At 30.8% G+C, this 24,932-nt stretch overlaps 2 protein-coding genes across 4 annotated transcripts in view; one reads left to right on the top strand and one right to left on the bottom strand.

Annotated features, from left to right (window-relative positions):
- The window catches only part of LOC140040842 (phosphatidylinositol N-acetylglucosaminyltransferase subunit A-like), a 31,971-nt gene extending 31,504 nt beyond the window's left edge, over positions 1–467 (bottom strand). The window contains exon 1 of the mRNA XM_072087083.1: positions 445–467. The gene's annotated coding sequence lies outside the window, so the exon portion shown is untranslated. The remainder of the gene's footprint in view (positions 1–444) is intronic.
- Positions 468–745: 278 nt separating this feature from the next.
- The window catches only part of LOC140040838 (uncharacterized), a 62,878-nt gene continuing 38,691 nt past the window's right edge, over positions 746–24,932 (top strand). Inside the window, exons 1-2 of one of the 3 annotated variants that reach the window (XM_072087078.1) lie at positions 746–766; positions 5,223–5,336. In XM_072087078.1, the coding sequence (XP_071943179.1) occupies positions 5,299–5,336 (38 nt within the window). In that variant the 5' untranslated portion in view covers positions 746–766; positions 5,223–5,298. Of the gene's footprint in view, positions 767–4,717; positions 5,337–24,932 lie in introns of those variants that run through there. The other 2 variants (XM_072087079.1, XM_072087077.1) reach the window with 2 other exon arrangements.

The following is a 24,932-nucleotide window of genomic DNA, read 5'->3' as shown; positions in this document are numbered from 1 at the left end:
ACTAGCCTAACCTAGTACTACTCTAGGCCTAGGCCTAGCCTCTAGGCTAGCCTACACTTAGGCCTAATAATTAAGCTGTAGGAATTGTTATTATGGTGTGTTAGATTAGACCAACTAGCCTAATACTGTACTAGGCGCACGCACCTGTGCACCACCTATATCCATACTTTACTAGGCCTAGCTAGCCTAGGCCGCGACCAGCTAATTGAGCTAACTACTGCGACCGGCCTCAGTTCAATCAGGCTACCAATATCTACAACAAGCAAGACGTCCAACAAGCTAGATTAGTTAGGCCTAGGCCTACTAGCAAGAAGGAGCCTACTAGCGGCATACTGTTTAGCCACTGTAGCCTAGGCCTACTTATTTTCCATACTACGTCATGAGCACCAACAGTAATTAAAGCATCATGCACAACATTAACATTACAATGAACAAGTTACGAACAATGCAAGGTCATCTATCTTTGGAGAGCCACTCCATTGGAATTATTTTACACACAAAAACACAGCGCGCAGCCATTCTACAATAATTAATTTCCAGGTAATATCCGTGTTTTTATTAATTGGAATTATTTAAAAACAAAAATAAATATACTAATAAGGTTGTATTGTTTTCAGTTATAATATATATATACTTTTCGTAATTAAACACGTGTTTTTAAACTTAAATTATGGTAAATTGACCATTTACTGATAATTACAATTATCTCTGAATCTGGCAATTCTATTTTTTGTTGTTAAGAAAATGGCTGTGTGGTATTAAAATGGTAGGTACCAAATAGGTTATTGGTATTTGATGGTAATTTCTAATATTTGTTGATGAGATGTTTCTTTATGTCGAACTATATAATTACAGATAGTATATTTATCTATTCTATCTAATTTTCATTAGTAAGTTGTATTATTTCGAGATGATTACGGTAGTCAATCTACACAGTCCAGGCTAGGCAGGGTACCAATCTCACTAAATAACGGATGATAGCGCCAACCGGTTGCGACTTCCCCGTTACGTGACGTTAACGGAGACATTGGCATAGGGCCTAAAATATACAAATGACATTTGATATGACCTTGAAAAATTCAGGAAATGGAAACCAATGGAATGATTGTTTATATGGATATATACTACTGTCTAATAACAAATGAATAGAATAGGGTGGGTGGGAACATTTTTTAACTGACTGCCCCACTATAATTATATTGGGGTAATTTATGTATGGAACTTGTTGCTTTTCAAGATGTAGGCCTATTCTTTAAATACTTAAAATCATAACAACCATATTTTTTCTTTAGTGGTGAATATCTGACAAAAAGTGTTTTTACTTTGTAGTTGGTGTAGAATGTTTTATCAAAGGAATTCTGCAAATACTGTAAATAAACCTTTTTGCTGCATTTTTTTTTTCACTTAATAATAATGATGGCATACAGAAATACTGCTCTTGCAATGTTGCATAATTGTGTATGGTCAGTGGTACCTTTGGTTATTCACAAACTTCAACATGTGTATTTCAGATTTGATTGATTAAAATTAATTGTATAAATAAAACAGCACACTGGGCTATTTGGTGCTCATATTGACATTGAAAAATGTTTTCATCATATATTTACATACATACAATTCTTTACGTTAAATCAGTAATATAGATACGTATGTATGCTACATTTTGATTTGTTTTCAACAAATCTTCATCTGGCAATGACTTGATGTTATTTGTTGCTACAGGTAGGGAGTAGCTTTGCTAACCGGGACTGCGATTTGCCAAAGTTTTTGGCTTTTCAGCAACCAATAATAACATTCAGTCATTGTCGAATAAAGATTTGTTGATAATAAATTGAAACATTGCATTGTACGTACAGTATCTCTACTGGTCTACCATAAAGAATTGTATACATATTGACACGACGTCCAATTTGGTTGGCTGGTTTAACCACTTAGGCAATCTAACAACAGGACTCGATAGCTTGACCAAGATACTCATAACAGTCCTTTTATCTTATGATTGGCTGCGACAAATTCATGCTAGTTGGGGCCATAGCACTATTCACTATATTCTCCAGTGCAGTTTCTGAAAATAAAGCGTTTAGGGGGCGTAGAACTGATCGTGTAGCAACCACAGCTAAGCATCCTTTCATTAAATTGCCTTGGTTTAACCAAACAGTAGAAGACCAGGTATAGTACATCTGTAGGTTTAGGGGACTATAAAGTTGTGTATATAAATTATTTTTCATTTTAGGTTTACATACTTTAAAGTAATCAATGAAATAAATGAAATTGAGAACTCCGTTGACAGATCAATATTTTTACAAATTTCACTTTTTGAAACGTTAATTGATTTTGTTTGGCTTTGTTAGCTTTTTGTGAGTCAGTTACTGTAAATAAAAGCTATCCATGTGGACTTTTCAGTATCCATGGTTTCAAAGAAAGTTTTAATGATGTGTTTCAAAATTGTGTAAATTCATCCTAATGAAAATGTTTTGATAGAAATAAAATTCTAATAAATTCTACTCTTATAAAAACTTACCAAATTGATATTGAGTAACATAACAACAGCATTTTTACCATTTAATAATTAAAAAAATGTGTGTGGTTTCGTGCAATAAATTATTAAATTAAACATTTTTCAATAGAAAAAAAAATTCTAATTTCATTTTCTTTTTTAGTTTTCTGTATACTGATACTGGAACAATAGTATTTTTAACCATTATTTAAAAATTTGAGTTCCTTAATGTTTTATTTGCATTACATTAACGTATTGATTAATCCTGGATACAATATTGTGAATGCAAATTTGGGGACAGTGGATTTTACTCGGATTGTATTATAAATGGCCTAAATTTAGAGGATGGTACTACTAGAGTCATTGGGCCTGCCTCTGCTTAGTTATATACCTGGCCATGTTGTTTTCATGGCTGAGTATGGCACACCCTTTCCTGGGTAAATAACAGGGTTAAATAACTAAGCTTCAACAGGCCCATGTAAAGTCAATTCTCCCAATACCGAACTCTCTAAAAACCTGAAACTCTCCCAATACCAGACTTTTCTTGAAGTCTATACAGTCCCAAATTCATTTTTACCATTAAAAACACATTCTAAATACTATACTTATTTGGCCAGCCCAAAGGTGTCCGGTATTGGGAGAGTTGATTGTAATCAGTATTTAGTTTTATTAATGTATTTTTTCATCGTATTGATTTAACTTTTGTGTGAGAACTTTGTGAATGATAGAAAGTGCCGTGTCACATTCCTGGGAATGACTAGAATGATCTGGGTTCCTTCAGCACATTAATTGACTGTAATTTAATCATTGTGGCGTAGAATTTTCTTCTCAAATTTTTGGCAACTAATCCAAATTCTGACAGAAGAGGCTAAGTAAAGGTATTGTGTGGTGCAGTGCATACTGTACTGTAGTATCAAAGACAAAACACCCATTCAGGATCTAAAATAATGTGGTTTTCCCATTAAATGCATTTTTAATTTGATATCACACTGTAAAATCATGTTTAACACATTTTAAAAATTGGGAATGACATGGTATTTCCATTTTTATAAAAAAAGGAAACATACTGTATTTCCATTGGGGAGGGAATTTATAATTAATAAAAAATTAAATAATAAATGAATAAAAATAATATAAATTTATATTTGAACCGATTCTTTGAGACATTCAGGGGACACTCAATTCAGGAAACACCCAATTCAGGGACACGCCTATACAGAGGACATTCAATTCAGGGACACCTCTATTCAGGGAACACTCAATTCAGGGGACACCCCTATTCAGGGGACATTCAATTCAGAGACACCTCTATACAGGAGTCACTTAATTCAGGGAATTCCAAATTCATTGACACTCAATTTAGGGAATACCCATTTCAGAAACACCCATATAAAGACATTCAATTCAGGGTACACCCCTATTCAGGGTACACTCAATTCAAGGTACACTCAATTCAGGGTACACTCCTATACAGGGGACATTCAATTCCTATTCAGGGGACACTAAATCAGGGGACACCTAATTCAAGGGACATCCCTGTTCAGGATACACTCAATTCAGGTAATTTCCAATTCAGAGGACATCCATATTCAGGGAACACTCAATTCAGGGAACACCTAAATACAGGGTACAACCCTATTCAGGATACACTCAATTTAGGGAACACGAAGCTGTAAACCAAGGGGCCAAGTAATATAAAAACACTGGATGGTTATCCTCTCTATTCAAGGGAAACCCTTATTGAAGGAAGCTGCACTTTAGTATTAAGTTTTTATACAGTAGGTCTTATTTTATTTTAAATTATATTTTTTATTCTAAAATGTTTATTAAGTTTATTTATGTATAGTGACCTTTCTCATAATCTTCACATTTTTTCTCATTTACCTACATAATATCATTATCAGTAATATTATTCCTACAGTATGTGGTTAGTAGGATTTTTTTTATAAATGTTACATCTTGTCTAATTTTTATTCTTATCTCTCTGACATCAAATGTAATTTCCTAGTCATTAATTTAATCTATAAAAAGCAAGGGAAAATTAGATTAAATTAATTTTGTTGTGTAGAAGATATTTTCGACAAAAACAAATGTGGTTCAAATCAAATGTAGATTATAAAATTCTTGTTTGTTATGACTAGAACCACAAATTATTCTGTAACCAGTCATGGAAGGAAAGGGAACAGCTTGAAGATCGGCTTTTCTTTGAGGACTTCATAATTCATTTCAACAAATTACCAAGACTAGACCAGCAACGATCTTATTATTCAATTACAGTGTAATTGTCAAATTATATTTAATAGGAAGTTGTCAATTGTTCCTACAATTTCTACCTGTTTTAGTGACATCACTATCACCCCCTTTGGCAAAACAAAGCCCATAGCTTTAACAGCCTGCACAAAAGTCACTCAAAATTATTTTTGTTATTGGAATACGTACAGTACATTACTGTAGGATGATCGTGATTGCCGGGGAAAGATGGTGAAGATCGTTAGATGCCGTGTACTTTGATTTCCTTTGTTACCAAGATCATTATCGGTTTCTTAATTGAATCTAACATGTAATTTAGAATGGGAATGACTTGGACATGTTGCGGGACGAAGTCTGTGACTTATCTCGCTTGTCAAATTTCGCGTGCAATCAACTGTCACCTTTTTCCTGTTTCACGCCTTGTGGAAAATTGGTTGTAAAGGAAAGAGAAAATTATCTGCACTTGTTCTTATAGGAATGTATGATTTCGGAGTGTTCAGATGGAAGTACGTAGAATGTCTGCAGCCAGTACAACGTGGGGTTGACTATTCATGACAAAATACAAATACCAGTGGGACACACTACATATGTAAGTATTTATTTACACAGTAATATACTGATTTAAGGGGATTGGGGAATCATTAATTAGAGCTAAAAGGAATGGGAGAAATTTAATATCCATTCCTATAATAATTTAGTGTCTGTTTTGCTACCTACAGTAGTCCAGGGCTTGTTTTGTGTCAAGAGTATACCACTACACCTACATTTTTTGTATGTGTACTGATTCCATAAAGTCTAAATATTGATACATTTTACTCAATAACCTAATACAGTAGTAATATTTAGCATGACAATAAATTGCTTTTGATCAATCATTCGTAATAATTTCGCTTTTAATTCCCATTATTGTAAAGCATTTACTCTTCAAGGAAGTAAATTATTACACTCATCAAAAAGAAAGATTGCCTGAAACAACCCGTACCATCGTGAGACGAGGCTATTGTTAATAGATTTATATTTTTTATAAATTTTGGTTTTTTTTAACACCCTTTTATATATTTAAAGATGTATTATACCCCAAAACATAAAAAATGAAGATTAATGAAATTTTGAATAGGCCAATTTGTTTAGTTTTTTAATCAAGTTAATCACCCCAAAAAGTAATGTTTTGCACTTAAAGACAAAACAAACGGTTAATATCAACCAAAACTCATTGGCTGGTAATATTTATGCTTTAAATTACAGTTTTTTCAGTTAAATAATTATTTTTTATCCAATTTTGGGTCAAAGTGAATAACTATTATATTTGTTAAAAGTAATGGGGTTTTTTAGAAATGGGATTTTTTAATTGTGGAGTTTTTATGGTATTTTTTTACATCCTCTATTAGTATTAAATAGAGAAAAAATGTTGGAAATTACATACATCATTTTCCATTAGTTAGTGTACCGATTATTTATTAACTTGCTTGCAATGCTAATATAAGAATACTAACCTGGGTAAGGTACAATACAGTACTCCACAATGAAAGCATTTGGGGATTTTCGGAAATATACTTCCAGGTATACAGTAATTGTATGGCTTTGAAAAAAACAAAAGAAATCTTTATATGCTGCTCTGTTTATCTATAGCGCAATGGATTGATGTATTAATAGGTTTTGTATAACTTAGGTTTTTCCCAGTATCATGTATAGTATTGTATTGATTTCTCATATTGAGTTTTGACTGTATGTTGGATGTTTCTATTAAACTTTATATTTATCAAGTTTATTAATTAATTCCTTTCAACTACTAGCACAAACTGAATTGCATGAAATAATACAAACAAATGGTTGTAAACTTTTGAAACTCTAAATGTTTCTTGTCTTCGTCCATTCTTGCGGGTCGTTTATTGTTAAACTATTTCTCTGTTGGTCAAATATCATCAGGTTGCCAAAATGACAACTTGATATAAAAATGGTTTTATTTTAACGGTACAACAATTATACCAAGTTTATGAAATGATTGAGCATATTATTTGGACTAATGACAAATTGTTTATATTTTTAGACTTTGTTAAAATAATAGTTCAATGTTGATTATTGTATCTAATCTAGGGCAATTATTACTGAAAAATGACAATGCTGTGGGAGATAGACATAGAATAAAATAAGCAAAAAGCTAAATCAAAACGATAAAGTAAAAGCAGCCAGAAAAATTAGCAGAGCTTTCAGGCAACCCCAGCCCTGCATCGGTGCAAGCATGGAGAAATCACTGATTTCTCCATGGTGCAAGTGAGAGTAGCTAGACAAAGTTGAGATTATTATTGTATTTATAATACTTTATGGCTTAATAACATACAAAAGCTTTGTTTGTGATAGGGTGTGACATATTTATAGTACTGCATGTCTTGAATTGAAGCTTTAACATATGAACCCTTTTAACGAATAAAACCTATTGTTATTATGTTGCATTCACAAGGATATTTGCATAGCAAATGCTTTCGCCTCAATTAACAATACTTTGCCACAAATAATGTTTTCTGAAACCTGATGGAATAATATAGTCTAAATTTAGTAACACATTTCCTGGATCCGGAACTTATTTGCCCGTTCATTTGTCTTTCTCCTTCAGTCGTTATTTTGGAATATGCAACTAAGTGAATAGCATGGCTGTATTTGTTGTAAGTACTATGCTTGCATGTTATTGGTTTCTTAAAGACATTTATAGGCATATTTTTATGACAATAGAGAAAGTGCAGTTCCAATTCTAAGAAAAAAAAATTTACAGTTTTTTTTTCTTGATTCAAGTTTTAGTTTTGTAGTCATAATACTTTCTATTCCACTTTATTAATTACTGTACCTGTCATTATATGAAAATAGAATTTAATAAAGTGAGATTACAACCCCACCCCACAAGGGAGTTTGAGTTTGTTATATGCGACTTCTCGGCATAGTGGTTATCACGTTTACTTAACAAACATGCAGAAGGTCCCCGGTTCGAGCCCGGGCGTAACATTTTTGTATAAACTTTATGGTGAAAAGTACTGTACAGTATACGCAATATGATATACAGTCTGTATCTTATTTTTATTATTTTTTTAAATACTTATTTTTTGTAATTGGAATTATCAATTTTACACATGTATATTTTGCTTTGTGCTTATTACCATATTTATTTGTAATTTAAATAAATTAAAAAACTTTGTGTAACCCACATTTTTTATGTAAGAGGTTTCGTAGTGTAGTGGTTATCAAGTCTGCTTAACACGCAGAAGGTCCCCGGTTCGAGCCCTGGCGAAACGTATTTTCTTAAACTTTATGGTGAAATATACTGTATACGTAATATGATATACCGGTAGAGTATATCTCGTTTTATTACTCGGGGTACCTGAGTCTAGGACTCTCTCATCTTTTCTTCTTCCATCCGGACACTATTGAGTAAAAAGTGCGATTTATAAAGTACTACTCCTTCCTTATTCGTTGTACAGTAGTATTGAGCTGGGATTTGGCATGAATATACTACAGGGACATGTCCTCAAAGCTATAGAGTCGGATTTTTTTATTTCAAACCGGATGCAGCCATATCACGTCTCGAAGATGGTACCATATAGCCGTATTTGGTAGCGAGGTTATGTGTATGTGACGTTACATCCAGTCTTATGACGTCATTACAGCTTCTTTTGCTGTTCCCCGAGTATCGCACATTCGTCCTTGTTCTTTTGGCTGAGAAAGTTCAGTCATAGACATTTTTTCTGGCAGTGGCACATAAATTCTTCTGTTTCTTAAGATCATACCGCGAGTATCAGGCTGCTTTATTCTTGTCATTGTTATCATTACGTTGTCGCATCATTCAACTCGCGGGATTGATAGTTACAGGTTTATTTTACAAAAAAAGCTCTACAAATTTGGGTGCCTGCCAGACAACATTTTGTGTTTCCTTACAAAATTCTTTCATGAAATGTGTTATTTATTATTAATTAGAATGCCAATTATACAGTTATTATAGTGAAACTTTTCAAAATACAATTAATTAAAGTTAAATCTTATTCTCATGGTTATTAAAATGATGTTCAGACCCTATACACATTTTCTAAAAATAGCGGATGAACAAAGATAGTGTTTTTTTTCTATCTTTTTATATCATATGATAATAGCTAATTGAAGATTATAAGTAATAATATTTTTTGATGTAAGTATAAAATGGCATTATAGTTTAAATGTTAAAGCTACTAGCAGGTGATGAGGAAATTAGGCAGTAGTTCTAAATAAACATGATTGTAAATAGAATGATCAGTTGTTTCATAGGAACGAACAGAAATGTAGGAATGGACAATGGCTATAATCAGTACTTTTCGGAATACTACTGGCAGGATTTAGATGCTGTACAGTACATATTGTATTGTAGAGTGGATAGATGACAAGAGAATTACTACTGGAGGTCAGTTTAAAGGGCCTCTGAATATTAACTGGCATTAATTTGTCCTTTGTTACCCTCTATAAAATATAGTTGAAATAAAAATAAAAAGTTGTAAATAAAGTATGAGTCAATGTCCAAGAGTGTCATAGCCCATAGCATTCATTGGCATGCTTCGTGGCTGACTTCTTTCATGGTATAGTAGGACACAAATATTCTCAGATAAAGACGTGGGTCTAGTATTAATACTGTATTCATTCGCCCGTCCACTCTTAAAACCTAATAAATCTTTTGAGGGGAATAAGTGTTTGGTTTTAGATGTACAGTAATCTAGCACTCTGTGGTGGATAGGAAATTGCCGCCTGTATTTACAGGAGCTTCCGAGAACACAACGCATCTACTCCACCATCTTCTCTGACTGAAATATCATTACATCTATTTTAAAAGTGATTTTTATCTATCAAAGAAAACATTTAATTTGTGTGAAAAATAATACAAAAATTGAGATGGGATGATAGAAATTTAGGCTGTCACTCATTGTGCCCAAATGGGTGAACACATGGGTGTTGGCCTAGCTACTCAGGCAACTCCCTTTTTTTTTAAAAGCTACAGCGTTTACTACTGATCTCGATTCCCACTTCAGTTGTATTGTATACAAAAACTGGCAGTGGCAGTAAATGTACTTGGTGTGCAGTGGCTCAAATCTCCCACAACCACCACCAGGACTTCTCCGCTGCTTTTATTGTATTGACTCCAAGGCATTCTCTTTCATCAATTATTACTACAATCTCCCCTGGTGCAGCACAAGCTGCAGTACTTGGCTATCTACTACAGTACGTGGCTATCTACTACAGTACGTGGCTATCTACTACAGTACTTGGCTATCATTCTACTGTACTACTGTATTTCACATTTCAGCTTCATTGAAGTATTAATCTCTTTAGGTTTTGTAATTCAGGAAGTGCCAAGTGGCAATTGGTGGTGGTGATAGTAACAATAGATTTAAAAATCAGACATATAATATCCACTTGGCACGTTCATTATTGTATCCAAACAATACAAAGGAACGTGATGTTATTTCCCTGTTGCTCTTGATCTGCTGATCTTACACAGGTAGCTCAATACCGAAAATTGAATACCTAATTAACATATTTATAGTCACAGTTTATCAAAGTATTAAATTATAATTTTTTCTTTGGTAACTGCATCTTGCGAAGACTTTACTGGCATTGCCTGATCCTCATTCAAAAAGAGTATATGAATTGTTTCCTTGTATGCCGATCTGCCAAGGGTCTCTGTAGAGAGCCTTTGCTGGGCCAGTGTTACTGTATCCCTGACAAAGAAATTGTTTTTATAAATTCCTGTTGACTACTTAATTATGTTTTATTAGCTTTTGGCATAATGAAGAAATAGTACTAGTAGGATTTGGTTTTATTCTGAATATTACCCCCAGGTTTTTTTTTACTTTTATTTTGTGCTAAATAGTAACTAAAGTATGAGTATACTACTGTACTATATGAAAATGTATGTAATAATAATCATGGTATTGAACCAGTGTCTGCCTCGGTGGTACAGTAAGTCCACATGTGAGAGTGAAAAGCAATAAAGAAAAAAATATAGGCCAACATTACAGTATTGAGTGCACTATGTAGTAAATAAGTACAAAATATCACTTTTTTTCCAACAAATATAGACAATTTTGCATCACCCTTGTATTTAAATACTGTATTTAGCACTTCTTATTATTTGTTTTACTGCAATTGAATTATTCCTTGCATCTAAACTTCAACTGGAAACAAAATACGATCCTGCAAGAATATATTCTATTTTAAACTACTTTTGAATTGATTTAGAAGTGAAAGAAATGAATAATCTGACAAGAAATATTAAATACTAAGCAGACAAAATTTTATGGAAATGATAAGGAAATAAATTCAAAATCTTAATTTGGTTTTGCAACTCAACTTCCTGTCTGTAAGTGTTTACTATGAATTAGAACAAAGAAAGGAATATATATTTCCATACTATAGCCTATTTATAATTATTGGTTTAATTATCGGGATAAATTTCAAAATTAAGATTCAAAATGTATGTTTAAACACAGTAATAAAGCTGTGTAAGGACAAGTTTAATTATATAATGTTGTTACCTTTAAAATGATCATGATATAAAGATATATTTCCATGGCATATTCAAAATTGAATTGTTTTAAAAGTTAATAATGATACCAAGATATGTAAGTATTTTTTATTATAATAAATGCATATGTGATAGTATTTTGTATATGGGATAAATAATGCAAGTTTGGAATTAAACATTTTTGTTTAAAACACTGTAACTTCAGAAGTTTAATCAATACAGGAAACTCTTGCAAAATTCCCAAATATTTCTAAACACATTTGGAATACCAGAATTTTTTGGAATACCTATTAGGCCAGCCTAGAGTGTCCGGTATTGGGGGAGTTTACTATAGTGTTAGTGGTAACTTTTACCAAATTATTATTAAATATAATGGTTTTCCAAATACCAGATGATATCCACTGATAATTGTTGTCATTAAATATAATTGAAGTACGGATTATAATGATAATTATTTGTATTGAATTTTTACAATGATATTGTAAATGTTTGTTTTAAATGTAGTACTCCGTGTTTAATGTACAGTATATATTATATGTTAATTGATGATATTTATATTTGCTTTATGGTGTAGAATGCATATAGTATTTAATACAATTAACATCTTTTTTATGTATCTGTACCAATGTATTAATTTTATTTTTTATATTCTGCAGTTTAATTGTATAGAGTTTTAAAAAACTAGATTCATTTTGCATGAATTTAGAATTGGTTATTTAACTTATTATTTGACATTATTTGTGATTGATAGATAACGTTTCTAATCATTTTATTATTAATTACTGTACTGTACATTATGGTCATTCTCATATCCTTTTTTTTATTTACAGTAAGAAAATCACACTTTACAAATTGATTTTGTTGATATAAAAATTGACGCATTCTGCCTACTGAAATATTAGGATGCATTTTGCATATATTAGGGAAATTGGTTATAACTTGAGAAACAAGCATAATTTCTTCCTATATTTGCGTCATCATCATGGCCTCAGTTACCCTAATATGGCCCAAATCATCACGGTTAGATCTATCGTATATTACTAGTTGTTTTATGACAGAATGTGTCAAGCCGTCGATGGTTAGTTTTGTGTCAGCACTAAGCTGTTTTTTCTTCTACAATTCTGAATTTACAACCTCTTTATTGGCCTGCAATAGATATTTATCTGTGAGTATTTGCGAAGCATTTCCCTATCACTTTCCTATAGTTAGCAGTCATAGTAAGACAGGCAAATACATGCATCGCATAAATTTCCTCGACCTCTACCAGGTTAATGACCACTAGAGCCTGAGCAAGGAATTAGAAGGGCCAGGACAGGACACAGTGGGATGAAGTTAACAATCTATCTTGGGATCTTTTAAGATGCTTGGATTTTATCAAAATAGGCGTGGCTTTTCGTAACGTCTTGTCGCTGTAGGTGGCCTCATTTGTCCCGAGGGTTGGCTTTTATTTTTGTTGTGATTGAGGTCAGGAGATGAATGTAGTAAACATCAGTTTGTGATTGTCGTCCCGCTGGAAAATTTGTAATCTATGTAAGTTCTTTTTCTGTACATTTTGGTAATGTTTGAAATAGTTGATTGATTTCTGATTAATTCTATTATTTGCTTTTTTCCATACAGTTATTTTATTTAATACATCTGTTCATAAGTAAATAAATTAGTACAGTAGTATAGTATTTTAAAATACTGTATCTAGTTTGTTTACTCATTTCTGCTGTGGGCAACTTTGAACCAATGAGAGTACAGCTTTTTTATAGGTAATTCTTACAGTACAGTGCCTTTAAATACTTATTTACATCATTTAAGACAATAAGTTGAAAAAGGATTAAAATCATAATATGAAGTACATTATTTATTTAAAAGATATTAATTAGGTATTATCAAACTTCATCAATAATACATTTTTAAATAAAAGTTAATGTTTATTTTTATTATTATTACTTAATAATTAATTGTAACATTATTATTGCCAATCATGACATTTAGATAAAATTAATTCTTTATAACCACTTGACATGCTCAAATAATGTATTTGTTTGAATTCTATTTATATATTAATTTTTCCTTTGCCAATTGTCAATTTGTCCATTCAAAGATTTTCTTAAGGTTAAAAGATGCCACTTTCAAGGAAATAATAATTCTTATTTCATTCTGCATTTATAAATATAAACTAACTTTAGATAACTTAAAATCATTTAGGAAAGATTAAACGTTATACAGTCAACTCTCCCAATACCGGACACCTTTGGGCCGGCCAAATAAGTCTGGTTTTCCGGAAAGTCTGGTATTCGGAATGTGTTTTTAATGGTAAAAATAAATTTGGGACCTTTTGGTCCTCAAAAAAAGTCTGGTATTGGGAGAGTTTCTGGTTTTCAGAGAGTCCGGTATTGGGAGAGTTGACTGTACAAAGTTTCAGTACTAATTTACGCTGTTGGAAATTTTTTTTTCTTTAGAATGTTTTTTAATAATTTGAGATTGAGAGAAAAACTTCATACAGTATAAACTTATGAATAAAAATCATTTTCTGCTTTCTACTTTTTTTGTTAGAAAAAAAGAAACAAAATAGAATGAGTTGGTGATTTTTTTTTTACCGTACTCTACAGTAGGAACCCACAATCTTCCGACTAAATAAAATAGAATGTCATACTGTATATTGTAAACCATAACTTATCTTTCCATTCATTTGACCAAGTACTGTAGTATTCCAGAGTTCGTTGTTGAATTATTATTTTTTTGAATTACAGTACTACAAGAATTGATTAAGTCGCCTTTTTGTGCAATTTATTTTTTTAACGTAAGGATTTTCTTAGAGCTTAAAAAAAGAAGAATATAATTACAGGGATTGACAGATTGTTATTTGCTAAAATGCTTTTTGATATCAGGAAGTGAGGAATAGAGATTTATGGGCAGTTTAAAGAGAAAGAGATGGGGAAATCTTAATAAAGAAAAAGAGTAGAAATATTACATTAATAGCAATTGAAGATAGAATACCTTTTGTCAGGTGTGTGCAGTAAAAGTCAAGTAGAAATAAAAAAAAATGGAAAGAAGTGATTCAAATTTAGAAAAGCTAAAGAAAGAGAAATCAAATTCTGAATACATTTTAATAGGATTGTAGTGAATTTATAGAGTTGGTTCCGAGCGTAATGCGTTCTCTGGCGTATTTAATTCACGCAACGTACACTGACTGCCAAATGATTCCACATACAAAAGTATACTGTATTCAACTAAAACTTGTATTTCTTGTAACTCAGTATTAAGACAACTTTCTGCCAGTCCACACCTTTCTGCTCTATACTCTATACGTCTTTCTCCTATGATCTTTTTTTCTCTTCTCCACTAATATATCTATTACATTTTACTACTTATACTTGACATGCAAATTAGAGGATTCTGAAGGAGGATCAATTGTTGCCTCCAAAATTTCCCACCAAATTATACTATTCTGATTGGCTCATAAATTAAGCAGACCTAGTCTGAAACATCCTTTATCTATAACTACAGGAAATCAGAAACATAATATTATGACAAGGATACAGTAAATGAATAGGGATTGATATTGGAAACACTAAAGAAAAAGTGAACATATTCTGAATAGGTGATTGAAACTGGAAACACCAAAGAACAAATTTTAGAGAGGATAGTCTTAGAAAGGTAAATTAAAGTCAAGTGGAAATATGAAAGTTGGAGTAAACGATTGTAATTGGTGAAAAGGAGAATTTAGTGCTGTAAGTAGATATTCTGAAATGGTGTTTTTAGAAATGTACATTTTAGAGATGAAAAAAAAATTAATTTAAACTGGAAAAATGAAGAATAGGAAATGAAACTTGCACGGAAGCAGTGATTGTGTTTTTATGAAGGTCAAATAATCTATTCTAAAATCATTTTTTTTTATAATTTCCTGCGACTTACGTTTTACTTCCTCAGTGATTTGCGTACTTTTTTTCCCTTCAAAACATAGAAAATAAATTTCTTCACTGATTTTAAAATCAACCATAAAATACACAAATAAGCCAAATATTTTACATTTAAATAGGACGGTCAACCAATCAAGTATTCTCCCAATAAAACATTTACCTACTATTCAAAAGTAAACTTTTATTCACTTAATTTCCTACTTCCATCTTGAATCTGTTTTAAAATCTATTTGAGAGGTTTGGCCATTCAATGGTAAAGAACTAGTTATTTGCTTAAGACAGAATTTTGGTTTATAAACATGCAACAATCCTTAGCGTCTTTGTTTGCAAGCAGCTGAAAATGTTTAATAGTTCAACTAGTAATTAGAACTGTGATAATGAACGGCACGTGATAGAAATCTAAGCAATCAGAAGGCAAGTATACACTGAGACACGTTGTAATAAAAATGTATCAACTTCTCTACCATGCTTGACCAAACATCATTATCTATTTTAACATTCTTATTAAAAAGAAAATTATGAATGAAAGTTCACTGCCTCTAGGCTAGTTTTCTGAAGATGACGGTGGTGATAATATTATCTTGTCAAGATAGTATTGATCTTTTTCTACTGAAGGAACTTATGATTCTATCAGCAGTCAAGAAAGGATGATAAATCATCATATTCCAAATAGGAAGAGACTGTCTAATATGATGAAGATCGAATATATAATTTTGATTCTTATTTGTAAAGGATAGCCTTATGGGAGATAAGTTAATAGGTTTGACGTGATCCGTCGGTGGATTTGACGTGATCCACGGTGTCAATATGTGAATGAAAGATTGCGTACGGATTCTGTATCGATACTGTCCAGATAACGCGATAAAGGAAATCAGACAAAAAACCACTTCCATTCGGTTTCTCAATTAATAATGATACAGGAAAATGCGATTTCAGGAATGATTAAGTTGTCCTTTTGCGGTCTTACCCATTAACCAGTTTTATTAATTGGATTTTTTAACATCTCTCTTTTTGTTAAAACAAAGTCAAACCAGATCAATTAAGAAAATCTCTGCAACGACAATCAGAAGCATGAATAAGCTTATTGGCTAATATTGACTCATCCCTGTTTGGCTTCTACGATACGCACGAGGCGGTAATTCAATAGTTACCTGGATTTACACGGCTGATAAGCGTCAGGAATACTGACAAAGCCCCCAGATCGTTGAAGTAAGTGGCTAGATCCCGATATGCTTGAATCATGCTTTGAAATAGGATGTAAAATCTTGTTCTGGCTTTGATTTCATCTGGCTAATGTGTTATCTGTGTAAACACATGTAATACAAACCTGAACCATGTCACATTTGAATTTAGGTACACACTACAATCCCTTATTAATATAATTTAGTGTTATCTATCTTATGCCATTCTAAATGCTGTTGATACCATTTCACTTTTCCATTAAAAAAATCCTTTTTATAGCATTTTGTTGTGTGTGAATCCAGTTTTTTTATGTTTGTGTTGTTTGATCCAAAGCTCTGCAATAGGAGGGTGCCATGTCTTAGTGTAGGCAGAAATGATCCGGTATTAAAAACTTGGCCTGGATTTCTGTTACTTGGGACCAGTGTAGTACAGTATACTGTACATCAATGATGTTGCAACCGCCTCTTCTTTTCTTGGATGTTTCATCTGTCAGCTTTATGGATAAATAATAGAAATAAATATAAAAGTAATGGATCCATTATGGATGCAGTCTTGATGAGCATAATTGCATGTCATAGGTCAACAGCATGATGAGCACTCAACTAAGAATAGTACAATTCCCAGTAAATGATCCTCTACCTCTAGTCTTGACTACCTTGCTTAACTGTGCCTATTTCCAAGATACAGCTAACACATAGCCTTGTCTTCAAGTTAAAAATATAAGGCTTTGGCTCAACATTTTATGATTCTGAGTTCAAATCATTGATTCTTCTTTTTTTTAACATTGTTAAATTACATATAACTTTAGCAATACAAGATTTGTGGTACACAACGGAAAAAAAGTTGAGAATGTCTTGACGTTTTGTCTTTGGAGTATTATTAGTAAATATCTTTATTACCATCTGCTCTCAGAGTTAATCATACACACTGTTATATTTATGATATTAAATCAGGAACATAATTTTTGTCTTTAGAAAGTACTGATTGTATTTGATTACAGACATAGGTGAGTCCACCTGGCAAGTAAGTATCTAGCCTGTGGTGATTAAAAAAAAAAAAGAAGATCAAATGAAGATGGATCTTAACTAATACATCAATTCTTGTTAACTTTATGGAAGATGGTTTTAGCAATAAAAAAAGAAATTGTTATTTTATTGACCATTTATAAATGTTTTCTCCATTTATAAATGTTTTCTCCATTTCTTATGATTCAAATCTACTGTAAAGTTGTTTTTTAAATATGAAAAAAATGTGTTTACACCCAACAAGGTCAATCTTTTACATTGCAGCTAAAAACAGATACAGCAGAAAAACGGCACGTAGTATTTTTTAAAGACCCCTTCCCTACAATTTGTGACGTTTTGTAAAAATAATACATATATCACAAAAACATATTAAACCAGGTCATTCCTTGTCTTAAAGTAGCTCGCAGCGAATGACCTCTCATAGACGGTCTTTAGGCCTAGCCAGCTAGGCTTAGTTTTATAGGCCTAGCTGGTAAACATCGGTAATGTACGAACATAGTACGCTAGCTATATACCTAGCCTGACTTTGTATAGTTTTTGCATTAATTGTCTTTCTATTTTTGCCAGACTCCCAATACAAATTGGGGAAAATTCGGTATTTTCAAAACAAAAATATCAATCTGCGCGCAATGCATTTTGGGATTTATAGCGGGCCACTATTATAATTATTAGAATCGACTTATTTTTCACATTTTTAACCATTTAAAGACGAAAAAGTTATCATAATAGGACCATATAGTATTATTTTTACATTAAATATAGTTTGTGATCTTAAATTAGATCTAAAAAACGTAGGGAAGGGGTCTTTAAGTGTTTTTTAACTGTTTTACATTTGGTTCTGCAGCCAATATATTAATAGAGGGCATCATTCATACTGTACAAACTTTCTTTATCCGAAAAATCAAACATTGATATAAAATTAAAAAAATGTTAATACAGTACTCAAAATGTATTTCTTAAAAGTTTAAAATTATAAAATATAACAAATACAGTAGATATTTTTTTTAAAGTATTAATTAGAAAAAACAAAGCCTGAACTTTCTGCTGATACTATGTTATACTGTAGTTATAGCAACTAATTTTACTAATCAGGTATGATTTAAATATTTTGTAATACAGTATGTATCATTTATCAAAGACCAGGAAAATCCTGTATTTATACTCTATTTAAAAAAAAGCAATGTAGCAATACATATACAACTTGTGGCCAATGGTCAGATTGTGTGTAATGCTTACAAGTACTTAAAAGATAATAAAAAACCCACCAATATTAAGATAATATGTAAAAATACACTAGAATCAGGCATGCAGGCGGAAGAAATAGGGAATTAGAATGTTGCTAAAGTCGGCAGTTCTGGCTGGTAATTGTAATATTATAGCCGACTGTTCACACACACTAGTGTTTATAATCATGATTTTAAGCTGATCTGAAAGTGTTTATTAACTCTGATAAAACTTTGTATCTCGGAGAAAAGAGTGCGTAAACATGGATGCATTGCATTCTTTTACATTTCCTTTTTAAGTTGGATTATGAAATCCCAAGCTGATTATTTTTTGTAAGATATATAAATCATTGTTTTTTTTTATTTGTGAATTGTTAGACATCATGTGTGGTCCATCTTTGCTAACATCTGACAATCTCGCAGACTAATATACAGTAATGTTGACCCCATTTGGGGATACTCCACAAATGTTTTACCCTCCTTTTCAGATATTTTAGTGTTAGTTTATAGCTGTCGAGTTGAGTGCCCGAGTTGTATAGGTGCGTATTAACTGGTTGAACATTGCTTTACTTCAATAAATCATAAAGTAGTAGATACTGTATAATATACTTATAACTGTCATACCCATTATCATTCTAAACAATAATTCCTGCAAGTAGAGAAGTGGGATATGTTTCCCAGAAATTTCGGCTTAAGTAATTACACCCATCACACTTTGTTTGAAGTGAGATTATCCATTGGGAAATGGAAAGTTTATATTTTTAATTAAATCAATTTGATGAAAACTCAATCAAGCGATTAGTAATAATCATCATCGCATAGTCATTAATCTGGCTACAACCTGAAAATGTTTGACATACTGTACAGTATTCCAAACAAGTAGAGGTTACTATATTTAATCTCACAGAGCAGATAAAGTAGCAAGTTTTCAACATAGTGTAACAGCATGTGAATTATACAATATGCTATGCAACTGCAAGTTCTGCCAACTTTGTAACAAACTGATCTACCAAACACAAGTATAATATTATGACAAACATTTGTCGGCAACCATTTTGAAAAAATTAATGTTATATCACATGTTATATTACAAAAAATGGAATACAAATGTGTGATGTGTGTTAGGCGTACAATAAACTTGCATTCTTATGCTTCTTTTATTTCAAATCAGAATGAACATTGAAAATTAACAAATATTCAAGATAATTCTAATTATAACATTATCGTTTTACATGTATTGCTGAAAACTTACTGTTTTCTTTTAAAACCTGTACTTTTCTTACTTTGACAAATTACGCATTAGATATAGAATTAATTACCATGAACACATAATCAGTTTTCTGAAAATTTGAGTCCCTGAAAATAGAAAACTCGCCTAAAAACAATGTTTTTTTAAATGTTTTCTTTTTCTTTTTTTTATATCTACAGTATAACCAGAACATTTTCAACAACAATTTTGAATTGTATGATTTTTTATACTGTATATCTATTTTTTTTACAAATATGATCGATTCTTTGTTAAAATGATAATTTATGTTTTTAATCATGAAGACGCCAACAAAAGGTATTGTACTTGCAGTGAAATGAGAAGCTTTTAATTTGTGAATTTTTGAATAGAAATAGACATGATATACATCATCTAAAAGTAATAATTCATATTTTTCTGATTACAAGATCCGTTATGATCCGTGTATTCTTAACTTTTGCCCCTTAACTGTTGTTTCGGAACAATTCCATATATTCTGTAAAATATTAATATACTGTATCAATTTGAGGAGGACAAAAATATGTGAAGTAATCATTTCTGTGACATTGTTCTTCGCACAACTACTGTACATATTCTTTTTAAATGAGACGTATTGCCTCCAAATTGAGATCACTTTTGGTAGGTTTTTAGCTTAGCTATAGGAAAAAAACTCATACTGTAGATTCATTAAAGGTCCTTTAGTAATTTTTTGTTTTAATGATTAAATTACTGTATTTCAGGAATAACATAAAAGTGGTCAACTTTAGCTGAAATACCTTAATTTAACCTTTAATTTGTTAACTCCCAGTGTGATGCTTTTTAAAACTCTAATCTTTATCTTGTGTTGTCTAATTCAGCTGTTAAAGAAACATGAAATGTAATGAGGGTTTACTGTTATACATTTTTAATCAAAATTGATTTTTAGGGTTTTGGCTTTCCAAAACTTTCCTGAACTAGCAGTTTCCCGGGCACCTCTAATTTGTAAATTCATAATGATCTCTCATTAGTCTGAAAAATATATTTTTTTTGGCAAAATAATATTGCCGTTCTAACATAACCAAATGGGGAGTTAAAAGGTACGTCATCATGGTTTGGAAAAGATAGAGTAACAAAGTTTGTGTTAACGCTGTTATAATGTACAAACAGTAGATAGTATTTCACACGCGTCTGTGCCGCTCAGCAGAAAAATTAAACATTAGTTTCTTTTTGACTCTAGTATTTATTTACAGTAATTGATCATTAACCATTAAAAAGAAATATCGCAAATTAGATAACAGCTTTATAACATCAGTGTCAATGAACTAAACAGAGGTGTACGTTAAAAAAAAAAGGAACATATTTTGTGACACAGCTTGTGGAGGTATACACGATTATCCCTGATTAGTTAGGATTATCAGTGGCTTAAAAGGGATTTAAAGTAAATCCCTATGATAAATTCTAAATCTGTATGTACACAGCAAATGATTAAAGTATCTTGTTGGAATGTCGTATAAACGATATTTCATCGTGAAACTGGTCTTTCAACTGTCTTTCTTTTAAGTAAATATACTTTTCAAAATCCTCTTAAATTTCTCTTGATTTACTTGTCAATTTGTCATGAATACCATATATTTAATATTTTTACATAATAAATTGCAAATACTGTACATATTTTTACAAATATTTTATTAATTTTTTTTTTCAAATTTTTATATTATATTTTTTTTTAACTTCCATCCAAATCTAATAGTGTACTTTCTTACTGTAACTAAATTATTTGTTCCCAGTTTTACCCTTCAACTGTCTGACTAAAACTACTGTTTAATTTGTTTAATATTTGACAATATAAATGTATTTACTGAAATCAATGCCTTAGTGAAAAATTAAATGTCATGCAGTAAAGACAGAAATATAAAATAAGATAAGATAATTAATCCCTTTTTTGTTATTTAATAAATTTAATAATTAATTAAAACTACTATTATTGAAAATTAAATAAAAAAACAACATAGCCTGATAATTTCTCATACATGTAAACACATTCATGACATTATTATTTTATTTAAAAATAAATACCTATTAAAGTAATAAATATTGATAAACTGGTTGAAGTTCTCTTTTTAAAAGAATTTTTTAGATAAATCTATTTGTCTTTAAGGATATTGACCTAGCAGCAAGCTATCTCAGAACTTGTTTTTCTCAGTTTTATGGGATCCTCCCTCCAGGATAAATGTTTATTATGAAATGCCATGCTTTTTTCTTGTAAACAAAAGGGTAAAAAACAACTAAATTAGCAAATAATAATGACAATTTATGTAAAAAAGAATTGTTGATGATAGAAAGTCGTCTAATAAAGCGTATTCACCTCAGAAAGTTTGCTTAATGTGTCTTAAGGTAAATTTGTTATTCCAAAACCTTTCTTGCTAATTACATAGACGAAAGCAAAAATGTTTTATGTGAAGTGATTATTCAAATGTGTGACAATATTGTTGTAATGTTTCCTTTTGTTTCAATTCGTATTTTCAATATGATTTTAATAAGCATTTATTTTCTTGATAATACAAAACGATAGCTATATTGATAACTTTTATATAGATATTTATAATAAGCTCTTCTTACTACTGTATATTGGATGTAGTATAGTAGATTAACGTATAAAACAATACCAATATTGATTAATAATATTATTATGTATTTCGTTTGTATTATGGATACTGAAAGTAAGAATTGAGTGATTGAAAATGATAAAAAATTAAAAGTAATTACTAAATGCAATAACTGATTGTCATGATCTGCGAGTTTGGATAGAAAAATGCAACATCAAATCCACTGATATAAATCGCTTAAAAACAATTAGTCTTATAAATCCTAAATTGTTAGTAAATATTAAAATACCATATGCCATACGTGTAAACTAGTAAAAAGTATTACTATTTAAAACGCAATAAACTGATTGTCATGATCTGAGAGTTTGGTTAGGAGTATGCATCATCCAGTCCACATCAATGTATATCTTAATTATTCAACAATTAAGTCTATACATAGAAATCACAAATTGTTAATATTTATTGTAAGATACCAGGCCATACTGGATCAAGGTTCAGTCCTGAAAACTAATATAAATATTACCAAGAAGCAAGCCGCGTAACACTTGGGAAATTGGGCCCCTGGTTTAGCCATGCCAAGAGCAAGCAGTCACACAGGGGAAAGCCCACTGGGTAGTGCAATGGGACTGCTGAGGCTCCGAAGCCCTTCAATTTAGCCGTTACCGTTACGCCACTGGGAGCAAGGCATGAATGAAATGCTAATTTTGAAATAAATTTATTTGGAAAATCACTTACCGTATTATAGTCATACATACTTTTGCAACCGTAGGCCTACTGTACAGTACTTTAGAAAAGTAAAATCGGCTGCTTGATTTGTAAAACAATTGACATTACAAAGTTTTGATCCATCTTATTCTTTACTAAATTTATAAGAACAATATAACTTTGTTTCTCTTTTATAGCAGAGACACTTTTCTCAAAAGATGTGCAGCATATATAAAAATACATACAAATTAATGGCTGTTTTTTTTGTAGAAATAAAATTATACTTAGTTAAAATGTTATATAAAATTAGATTGATTATTAAAAATACATTTTTTATCCATTTATGTCATTTTTTAATGTTTATTAAATATTTTTATTCTTCTTTATTCTTTTATTCTTTTAATTAAACTTTAGAAATTTAATTATTTTTCTTTTGTCTTCCAACTATTGATTTGTTGAAATGAAAGTATTTTCGTTGTAAAAGTGTAAAATGATAATTCTCCGAATCAAAACCATCTGAACATAAATATGATTTTTAATTTGAAAGTGCTCCGATTATAATTCTATGTATTTCATTTTTCAAACATGATTAAATCTGATAGGTTATTAAATATCACATGCAAAAGTGAAATTAATCTATATTTAATTCCTTTTTTTTACTTGCTACTTGGAATAATTATCTGGGCGGGCTTTACAATCCAACGATTCATCCTTGCTTTCCGTAAGATTTCTTTTAAGCCTGTGATATCGTAAAATACTGAATTTACATTCAGATATAATTGTCAATTTATGATTTTGAATCTTTGCAGATATTTTTATCCTCTGACCTAGTTAGGAAGTAAAGTGTTGTGTTACATTGTTTTTTGGAAATTTAAGTATTCATCGGAAATTTTATGCAGGTTTTTTTTAAAGAAAATTTATTATTGGAATTTTATTCTCGTAATTTTGTCAAAGATTGTAGTAGCAGGAGAACCCCTCCTTTTGGACACGCCTCTGAACCAGAGGAATTTTTGTTTATTTATTTTTTTTTTTTCCCGTCTAACACTACATCATAAATGGCAACAAAACAAAATATAACACAGAAATATAATAAAAAAATATGTTTTAAAATATATAAGATACTTTGTAAAATATAAAACAAAAGATAACAAAATAAAGTTACAAATAAAAGATTCTGTAGTAAAACCATAAGCTATATTTTTATCAGTTGTTTTTTTAGCTATTATTAAAACTCCCCTTATTTCTACAGTCCAAAAGGAATCCATCAAAGGCAGGAGAAGGATCCAGATTGTTTAAATGTTGGAATCCATAAAATTACATTTTTTAACTATCAAAGGATTTTCCTTACTGGATCTGCTGCCCCTAAGAAGTAATGGACCAAAATGAATTCTTTATGGTATTTTCTGTTGTGATGTCTTTATAATAGTAAACTGATTTATCATGTCTATTTTATTATTCTATATTCTGTTTCCTTTTCCTCATTAAAAATGTAATTATACAACAATTAACATTCAGACTATACTCGTGGATAGAATTTCAAATAATAATATGTACAATTTAAATAATATAAACAATTTATGTTGTTAATAAAAAATATTGTGACCTCTAATATTTAAATACTTTATAAACATAATAAATATAATTCAAAACATGCTTTTTATAATTTTTGACAAGACGATCTGAGATGATGATTAGGTTTAGAACTTGCACCGTGTCATAGTGAATTAGTCATTCCATATCGATAATAATGATCTGGGAATTGTCCAAAGTTTCCTA

This window comes from Antedon mediterranea, chromosome 2, assembly GCF_964355755.1.
Source record: "Antedon mediterranea chromosome 2, ecAntMedi1.1, whole genome shotgun sequence".
Lineage (NCBI taxonomy): Eukaryota > Metazoa > Echinodermata > Crinoidea > Comatulida > Antedonidae > Antedon > Antedon mediterranea.
This window is presented reverse-complemented; position numbering and strand designations above follow the sequence as displayed.